The sequence below is a fragment of the Micromys minutus genome, assembly GCF_963924665.1.
Source record: "Micromys minutus genome assembly, chromosome: 6".
NCBI lineage: Eukaryota > Metazoa > Chordata > Mammalia > Rodentia > Muridae > Micromys > Micromys minutus.
Genome location: NC_137975.1, coordinates 81,158,674 through 81,168,518, shown reverse-complemented (window position 1 = coordinate 81,168,518; position 9,845 = coordinate 81,158,674). Strand labels below are relative to the sequence as shown.

The 9,845-nt window shown below is 48.8% G+C and overlaps 1 protein-coding gene across 1 annotated transcript; it reads right to left on the bottom strand.

Annotated features, from left to right (window-relative positions):
* Nucleotides 1-592: 592 nt before the first annotated feature.
* On the bottom strand, nt 593-2,666 carry FOXQ1 (forkhead box Q1). Its single transcript, XM_080918051.1, has one exon. It carries the CDS (start codon nt 2,050-2,052, stop codon nt 850-852), a length of 1,203 nt encoding a protein of 400 aa, XP_080774177.1. The 5' UTR covers nt 2,053-2,666; the 3' UTR covers nt 593-849.
* Between the last annotated feature and the right edge of the window lie 7,179 nt (nt 2,667-9,845).

Genomic DNA, 9,845 nt, shown 5'->3' with positions numbered 1-9,845 from the left:
ACCCGACTATATACAGAGACACAAATAATATTAAAATAAAAATCACACTTGGTTTCACGTGGTGGTGGCCCTGGCACCCCACAAACATGTCAACTTTTCTTTCCGCAGTCAGGTAACCACTAATAAAGCTAACCGTTGCCTGCAACATCTCAATTCAGGTTTCAAAAATATATAAATAATTTAATTACAAAACCCAACAACAGTTCCCCCATTTTTTTTCTTTTTTTCTTTTTTTGGCACAGTGAAGCATTGGTTGATAGAGGAGAAAATGACCGGAAGATTGACAGCTCTCCCACGCAGTCACTCCTGTGAGAGACATACATTTGTACTCAGCGGGGTCTCAAAACCCCAAACAGTAGTCATCGTTTATCCCATGGAGTGGTTCCCTGATGTATTGTTCTTTTCTTTTCTTTTCTTTCTTTCTTTCTCTTTCTTTCTTTCTTTCTTTCTTTCTTTCTTTCTTTCTTTCTTTCTTTCTTCCTTCCTTCCTTCCTTCCTTTCTTTCTTTTTTTTGTGGGTGGGGGAGATAAATCAGTGGAAGGTGCTACGCAAATAGGAGGTGGGAGAGGAAAGCCTCTATGGGAGAATACAGGCCTGGCCAAGAATTAGAAAAGAACGCCTTTGATCCTCTGTAAAGTTACAAAAGACAAAGGAAACTCTTCTGAACTAAGTTAAAACACTTGGGTCAAAATGCTTAACTTTAAGGCACATTTGATGGAGAGTTGAAGAAAAAAAAAACCCCTCAGTTTCTCGGGAAAGTGGAACGTGGACAGCCCTGGAGCCTGCATTCCAACATCTACAACAAAAGGCGCCCCCAAATCCACCCTAGACCCTCCCGCGGATCTCCTGTCAAGCTAGTAGCGTCTCCACCGGGTAGGACAGGTGCGGACCCGGACCGCAGGTCGCTGCCGCCTGCAGGGCCGTGGGCAGCCGTAGGGGGCAGTACAGGTGCGCCGCGCCGGCGGTCTCCGGACCTCGGAATGGCTTGGCTGGGGCGGCGGAGGAAAGGGGCGCCAGCAGCAGGGGAGCCGCGGGCTGCACCTCGGCCCTGCGCGACGCCAGCAGCGTGGGCTCACCCGCGCCGTAGGCACAGAGCGGGAGCAGGGCACCGCCGGGCGCCGCGGGAAGGAGCGCGGGATAGGCGCGCAGCGGCGGGCAGGGAGCCGCGCCCCAAGGTAGCTGCACCCCCAGAGCTCGGTCGCCTTCGCGGCGGCTGCGAAACGGTTTGCTGAGGATGCTGTCGATGGCGAAGGAGCTGGAGAACTTGCTCGCCGGACTGGAGCGCTCCTCCTGGCGAGCGGGCGAGCGCGCGAGCGGGGAGGAGCGGGCGGCGGGCGCGGGCTGCGGGGTCCCGGCAGGTCCGGGTGGGGCTTCCTCGGACGGGAGTCCGGACGCGGAGACTGCCGTCCGGTGGCTAAGGCGCTTGCGGCGGCGGCGGAAGACCCCGTCGGCGAAGGTGTATTCGCTGTTGGGGTTGAGCATCCAGTAATTGTCCTTGCCCCAGGGCCGCGAGGGGTCCCGCAGCACCTTGACGAAACAGTCGTTGAGCGAGAGGTTGTGGCGCACCGAGTTGCGCCAGCCGGTGTAGCTGCCCCGAAAAAAGGGGAACTTGCCCATGAGGTACTCGTTGATCTCGGCCAGTGTCAGGCGTCCGCCTGCGGAGTCGCGGATGGCCATGGCGATGAGCGCGATGTAGGAGTATGGGGGCTTGGGCCGCCGCGTGTACGGCTTGCTGCGCGCGCCCTCGCCGCCGCCCACGCTGCCCGCGCACGGCCCTGCCGCGGAGGTCTGCGTTCTGCTGCCATCGGCTGCCTCGGGACTGTCTTGGGCGCTCGGCCCACCACTCGAATTCCTCTCGCCGCCACCACCTTCCAGATCCCCGGCGCCGCTGCCCGCGGCCGGGCTGTTGGCCGCACAGTCCCCGTCGGAGCCTAAGGAGTCGTCGCCAGCCGCGGACAGCGGAGATGGCACGTCGCTGCTGCCGGCCCCCTCCAGGTCACTTCCCATCTTGTCTCCGTGAGCTACGCGTGGGGCGAACACCTCCAATTTCATGCCGGCGCTGGCGCTTCCCGTCCGGCGCTGTTACCCCTTTCCTGCGAGGTCGTAGGAAGCGAGTGGCGCCCGGAGCGGCGATCCCTTGGCCCGCCGAGGCTGTCTTCGCCCAGGAGGAACCGCTCCTGCGTCTTTCCAAGAGAGACGCTTTCCCGTACAGTTCTCCTCCTCTGGAATTTTTTTTGGAGGGGTTTTGAGTGTTGGGTGAACTGAGGAGTGGAGTAGTAGAAGTTGGTGCAGTGCTGTCCTTACTCTGAGGTTTAGAGACTTTGGGCGGACGACAAGCGAGGAATGAGGGGCCACCCTGCGAAGAGCTGAGCCCAGGACACTCCAGCCTTAGGATTTCGTGCTGGGAGGAAAGCGCCGGCGCATCTGCTATCAGTCCAGGCGTCCAAAATTGTTCCTTCGCTAAGTGTCCGGGTCTCAAGCACCGAGCTGACTCCTGATGGCGCACCCGCCAACTTTTGAGGATAAGACGTCTTCAGCCTCGAGAGCCCATAGAAAGGAGTCTTCGAGGCCGCCGCACCCGCAGCCGCCTTGCCACCCTCGGCCTCCCGGGCAGCATGTCCGCGCTGGCCGGCCGCAGCAGAATCTCGCCTCCACCTTCGGTCCGGCCCAATATAACCCTGCGGCGGCTCCGCGGGGGCGGGGCCTGGGCGCCCACGGCCAAGGGGTGGGGGAACTAGGTGGCCGAGGTGGCCGCGGCTCCCCCCACGGCGTTCATCAGGCCGAGGCCACGCGGCGGCGCGGCCACAGAGCCTCCCTAGGCGCAGGTTGTTTGTTTTGGGTCTGGTGGGCCCCGCCCTTTCGGTCTCGCCAATAGGGAGCGAGCGCGCGGCTAGGGTGTACGCGCGTGTGTGCGCGCCTGAGCGGCTGCTCCGCCCGCCCGGCTGCGCAGGTAGGATCTTCTGGCTTCCCGCGGCCACGGAGTGGGTTTCTGCGCCCCCGGATTCAAGGAGATGATTGTTTTAGTATACCTGGTAGAGAGAGCTGACTCGTTTCGATGCTCCAGAGAGACACCTAAAAGGGCTGGGCCGAGGGACTGGGATTTGCATAGGTTTGGCCGCTGTCCTAAGCTGCGTGCGTTATTTGGCAATAAGAGCCAAGATTTTTTAGAAAAGGAAACTCCCGGTGATGACCGAATTGCTGAACTGCAGAAACCAAGTGGAACAGCCCCTGCATTGATCTCTTTCCCGTGCCCTTCCTCTCATTTCCTTTCTATGGCCAACTTTCCCCCTTGTAACAAGTAAAAATCCCGAACTTGAAATTATATGACTCTTTTTGGTTGATCGTGCCTCCGACTTTCACTTTTATTTTGTCATACCTGGCTGGAGGCTCTGGGGAGGGAGGCAACGCCCATGCTTTTGCGGAGAGGGGTGTCTGTCTCTGCCTGCACTTGAGTCCCTTCCAAAGTGTTGTGACAGGGGCAAAGCCCACAGCTTTGCAGTGCCCGAGTCTAGCAATCAACAAGAATCATGGGAGAATGTGTGTTCCTTGGGGCCTGAGACCAGGGCAAAACGTGTTTATCACCACTTGCTCTAGAACTTGCTTTGGCCTTAGTGGCACGGGTGTCAAACAGGAAAGGAGGTCCCTTCTACTACTCCTGGGACTCACCGGACCGGCGCCAACTCCTTGTCAAATCTCCAAGGAAAGGGGCCTTGCACCAGGAAAGGTGCACTTCTGACCCTATGCCTACCACACCAGCTTCCTCCTTCCTGCTTTTGTTGCAAATAGCAGCGAGGCTGCGACTATGTGGGAGCGCATCTTTGAAGTTTATTTTATTACTTTCCACCATTTGTGTGGAAAACATATACAAGCTTCTTTTATCTTCAGTCAAGAAGCGGTAAAGGCGTTCAGAATGCAGTAGGCACCTTGACAGCCAGGGAGAAATCTGATATTTTCTGTTATGCACTGCATAACTGTAACTGTTTACCTTGGGGTATGCGCATTCAGCCTTTAGAAAACAGCCACTTTCCAGGGGTTCCTCTTAGCTCTAGCCTGCAAATGGATGGTTCTGATGTCCTGGCCAGGGAAGTGAGTTAGGATGAGAAATTGGCCCAGCACAAGGAAGCAAAGCATTGATTTGGCCAGGGATAAAAGACATTGTTAATGAAGGTTATCCTCATTTGAACTCCGAGGGTAGGTAGAGCAGGACAGGAGAACTCATGCCTGTTTTATGGAGGAGATATCTTTAGGAGGGTTGAGACTCAGGCAGTAGGGCTGTTCCAGGCCTGGAAGCACCAGTGGCCTCCCTCCAGGTAGGGCAGCCCACCTCACTCCTGGTCCTGCACTCCAAGGTTCCCCTCTCATTAGCTGCTGCAGACACTCTTCTTACCTTGATCTCGGTTAAGCTAGGAGCTGCCCGTTCCTCATTCCTGTTAAGCTGTTTTATTTGGAGCTTGTGAACTTTTGGGAAGATGGGGGAGGAGTGGGAGAATTCTCGGGGGAGGGTTGGGGGCAACAGGAATGGCCACAGGACTTTGGAGAAAAAGACCCCAGGAGGAAAATGGCCAGATGTCTGGAAAGGGAAAAAGGAACCTGGGAACTAGAATTCAGACTCTATCAAGATGGAGTCTTGTCTTTATATCATGTCTGTATCTCCCATTCTTGCCCCATCAATGCCATGTGCTGAGAAAAAGTTTGACTTAAGTTAAAAAATCAGAAATAACACTGCTCTATACCATTGCAGTTGATTTTAGCATTACTATTTTTAGCTGTAATGAGATGTCTCCTCTTTAACTTTGTCTTTTTGGATTGTGATATTGATGGATTGATAAATGCCTGCAGGTGTTGCCTGACCAAATAACCCAGGCTGAGAAAGACCTATTAGCTGTTTTTTCTCATGCCCTTTAATTTTCAGGGACACCAGTGGCTGAGCTATGTGGAGGAAATATTCACATCTCTGTGACCTCGTTTCCTCTGGGTAAGTGGTTTTAGGAAGAGAGAAGTGACACACAATCTCTAGACACCAACAGGAACTTACCTGTGGATACTGTTGTTTTCTATGGGGGTAGTGTTTCCCTGCCCTGTTCCTAAACATTAATGTAGAAAGGAAAGAAATTCATCTCTAAAACACCTCAGGTGACTTAGTAGACTAGAATAGACTCCTGTCGGAAATGCCAACAACTTGCTCTATGTATTAGAATAACGAAGAGAATTGTAGTAAAAAGACCATAGAACTGCCTGAGTGTTTTCTCTCTTCTCCACCATTTTCAGGCATGCCTCCCTGCCTTTTACATTCTCTAAGACCCACCATCTAGAAGTTGGGTTCACTTGTCTCAATTCTTAATTTTTCTGGTTTGATGGATCCCTAAGAGTCTGGTTATAATCCCTGAACATGAATTACATGTAGCCCAGTGTTGTGGAAATGGATGTGTTTCTTTTCTTATTAATCTTTGCTGATTGTGTCTGAAGGAAAGGTAACCCAAAAATAGGCTTCTGGTGGAGATCTGGGGCTCAAATGTGTAGAGAAATGTGGTGGGAGGGAGAATCTTCAGGTATAAAGAAAGGGCTAATACAGGGAGTCCTGGGGGTTAAATGCAAGGCTTTGCTCTTGTTTCAGAGACTTTTAAGGTTCAGAGAGGACCTGGCTTGGGCTCTAGGAGTTTGATGATAGAAAAGGGGCTCTGCAAAGATAAAGCCTAGATTTTTTTGTTTCTTTGGATTTAGTGAAAACAGTCAAGAACAGGAGTGCTTGGTTCTGTACTAACCCACATCTTTCTATTCTGGAGGGATGGTTCATTTTGTAGGTGCCAAAGACTTTGAAAACATCTAGGAGACTGATGTAGGTGTGGCAATACTGGATAAGACCCAGGTAGTTTTACACATCCTTCTCTCCGTTGGTTTTGTCTGATTCGATCAGTCTCTTTCTGGTCCTCAGGATGGGCTTGGTTGAATTAAAGAATCCTAGGATGTGGCTAGGGTGACTTACCAGATGCAGACTACAGTTTGTGTTTCATGTCCAAGCACTGCAGCTGGAAGCCTCCTGCAGACCCATTAAAGAAGAAGTACTGGGCTACTTGAATCCTATTACTAGGCAGACATTGCACAGGGCAAGTGGCAGAGAGGCAGAGCTGACTACGACAGAGATGAGAGAAAACAGCTAAGGGAGGCCAAGAAAAGATAAAATGTAGATTATCTAGGGCAGGACAGAGGTTAGAGATGTTTGAAGGAGTGACCTGATTCTGTACCCTAAAGACAAAATCCTAGTGGCAGGATGTAGGAAGGTATTATCCAGGAAAGAAAGAAAGCCCCGGGCTGCTTTGTAACAATAGAGTCCCAACTTTGACCCTGGGGACACTGACCCATCTTCCAAACCCGACCAGATCTGAGGAATCCTCTTTGCTCAGTCCTGCTGCCTTGTTGTCTGAAGTTCTTTAAACTTTCACTTTAAAGAGCAGAACAAGACACCTTCTGAGTATCTTCTCGATAAGGTAGTTCTAGTCTTTAAAATTCTTAATCGTTGAGCTTGCCATTTCTAGAGCAAATTAAAAGCCAGACCTTTTCTGATGTTTATCATGGGAACAGGCCTGTTTTGGGGTGAAGGTAGAGTGACATTCACCTTCCAGAGGAGTGCTTTCACGGACTGGAGGATGACTCAACCAGGGAGATGCAAGGACCTGAGTTCAATTCCCCAAGCCATTGTGAAATGGAATTTAGGACAGGTGGTAAATGATTCTAATGCCAGCATTGGGAGAGCAGAGACAGGTAGTTTAACAAGAAATCATGTCTTAGACTAAACAACCAAGCAAAGCAGATACCCAAGAAATGAACCTCAGCCTCTACACACATGTGCATAGACCCTCTCATACCCCCATATACCCATGCAGGTGTACTCTTGCGTGCATGTGCGCGCACACACATACTAATAAAATAGTAATAATATTCTCAACCATCAGATTTTAGACTCTTCTGGGTGCTTTTTGTGTGTTCAAATTTAGGCAGGTGATTTTGGTGGGAGGGACTGTCTTTGGAATTCCTGATAGCTAATTTCCTGGTGCTGACTCAGCAAAGTTTCCAGGTGAAAACTGGGAAAGGGAAAGAAAGTCCTTGGGTGAATGAGGCTTTCTTTCAACCATTTACCGCTCTTCTATGGGCAGCAAACCAGCTTGTATTTCAGAAAAAGAAAGCTGCAAGCCTCTCTCGCTTGGACACCCGATTGAACTTGAAAGTTGGGTTGTCCAGAGGGATGAAAGATACTTAGCAGATTGTGTAAGAAATGTTGTGCTTTAGGCTGATGTAGGAAGATATTATCCAGGAATGAAAGAGAGCCTTGGGCTGCTTTATTCTAATAGAGTGTTAGCTTTGACCCTGGGTACACTGATTCATCCTTCAAACATTGTCTGTCATCTATGAGGAATCCATTTATATATATTTGTTATGAAGAACTTGAAATATATTTCAGAGTAGATGGAGAGAGAGTTCCTGGAACAGCATAATCAAATACCAGACATTTATCACCCAGATCAGCATTTAACAGTTTGTGACCACCTTGTTTCCTTTCTATCTTCTCCATCCCATTTTCTGTTGGTTTGTTTGTTTTCCCTTTCACAATACTGGGGATTGACTCCAGGGCTTACACATAGTAGGCCAAGCACTTGGCATTGAGCTACATCCCAAGTTATTTAAACTTCTTCTGAGACAGGGTCCTACTTTGTAATCCACGGTAGCCTTAAATCCATATCCTCCTGCCTCAGCTCTCGCAGTGCTGGGAGCATGGCGTGTACCACCAACACTCAGCCTTTTCTGTTAGGCACTTATGAAGCTAATTTAAATGTTGAGCTGTCTCTGTTGTGTTTACAGTTAGCCTCCATACCATTGGCTCTTCACATTTGCAAATTCAGCCAGCCTTGGGCTGAGAGTATTCCAGTAGATTGCATCTGTTCTGAACTCACGATACCTTTTTTTCTTGTCACTTTTCCGTAAACAGTAGAACATAACAACAGTTTATAAATAGCACTGGCACTGCATTAGATGTTATCTGTAACTAGAGCTGAGTGTAAGTATAGGGAGGACACACACATGTTATATGCAGTTACAATGCTACTTATGTAACTATGTATGTAAGTAACATGCTCAGATATTGGTATATGAGGGACCCTGGAACCAATTTCCCCCGAGGATACTGAAAGGTGACTGCGATTCAGAATCTTTGACATTGGCCTTTATTAAAATTCAAATAACAAGATCTCTCTATTATTTAAGCATAAGCCTTATTAAAAATAAAAATGTGGGGCCAGCAAGTTGGCTCACTGGTAAGAGTGTATGGTATGCAAGGCTGGTGATTGGAATGCCATCCCTATAATCCACAGCAGAAGGAAAGAACTAACTGCAAAGTTGTCTTCTGTCCTCCAACACTAATCATGGTAGGTGCATGCACAACACATACACACACATACACATTCATATATGCATCATCATGTGCTAGGAGGCTTTGAATACATTTGGCACAAATGCATGTAAACCTTCATGGGTTTCTAATGACAAGATACAATAGGGTCTGTTTACATTTATTGCCTCAAACCTGATATTTTCTATTAGTTAAGGACCTTTCCCATTTATTCATTCATTGCACACACACACACACACACACACACACACACACACACACACACACACGGTATGTATGTATGTGCAGATATATGTATATGAGTGTACATGCATACATGGAAGCCAGGTGTCAACCTTGGGTGTGGTCCCTTAGCTGCCTCGTACCTTATTTGTTTTTTAAGCAGGATCCCTCATCTGACTCAGAACTCACTAATAAGGATCAGGTGGATGGCAAATGGTGTTTGATCCGTCATGTTTGTGGGTCACTGAGCTGCAGATAGCTTCTACCAGAAATAGTCTTTAGGATAAAATGGGGTTCCTACACGTGTTCACTGATCCCGAGAGAGTTGTTTCTAGAGCTTTAGAGTGAACAGTGGTTGGAAGGAAGCTTTCTTCTTAGAGAAAAAAAAAATACATTTTATTTGAGGAGGTTTAAATATGAATGGTTCCTATAGGCTCATATATTCCAGTGCTTGGTCACCAGGGAGTGGAACTGTTTGTAGGGTTACAAGAATTAGGAGGTGTGGCCTTAGCGGAGAAAGTATGTCACCAAACAAGGGGGTAAGCATTTAGATTTTGAAAGTTCATGCCAGGTCCAGTTTTCTCTCTCCCTCTCCCTCCCTCCTCCCTTCCCTCCTCCTTACCTCTCCCCCCTCCCCCCTCCCCTCCCTCTCCCCTTTCCCCCCCCCTCCCCTCCTTCTCCCCTCCCCTTCCACTCCCCCTCCCCTTCTCCCCATTCTGCCTACAGATCAGGATGTAGCTCTCAGCTATTGTTCCAACATCATGTCTGCCTGTGTACTATCACAATCCCCACCATAATAATGGATTGAACTTCTGAAACTGTAAGCAAACCCCTAATGAAATGCTGTCTTTTATAGGAGTTGTCTTGGTCATAATGCCTCTTCATAATAGACATACATGATAGTCACACATAATAGAATAGTGACTAAGTCAGTACTTGCAACTCAACTACAGGTTTACAGAGTTGATCTTTACTGATTTTATCTGTCCTTTTGTTGTTGTTGTTTTTCATGTCAACTACCACCTCAGTGTAACTGCCTGTTGGCTTTATCATTCTTGTGAACCCACCCCCCCAAAAAACCCCAATCCTGAATTAAGAATATCATTCTTAATTCTTTGAAAATCCCATAGAGTTGTTTTTACTTATCTAAATGATCTGTTATTAACTTTAGGAAACCATCCCAATTAAATCAGTAGCAATGTAATAACTGATAGCAGACTGA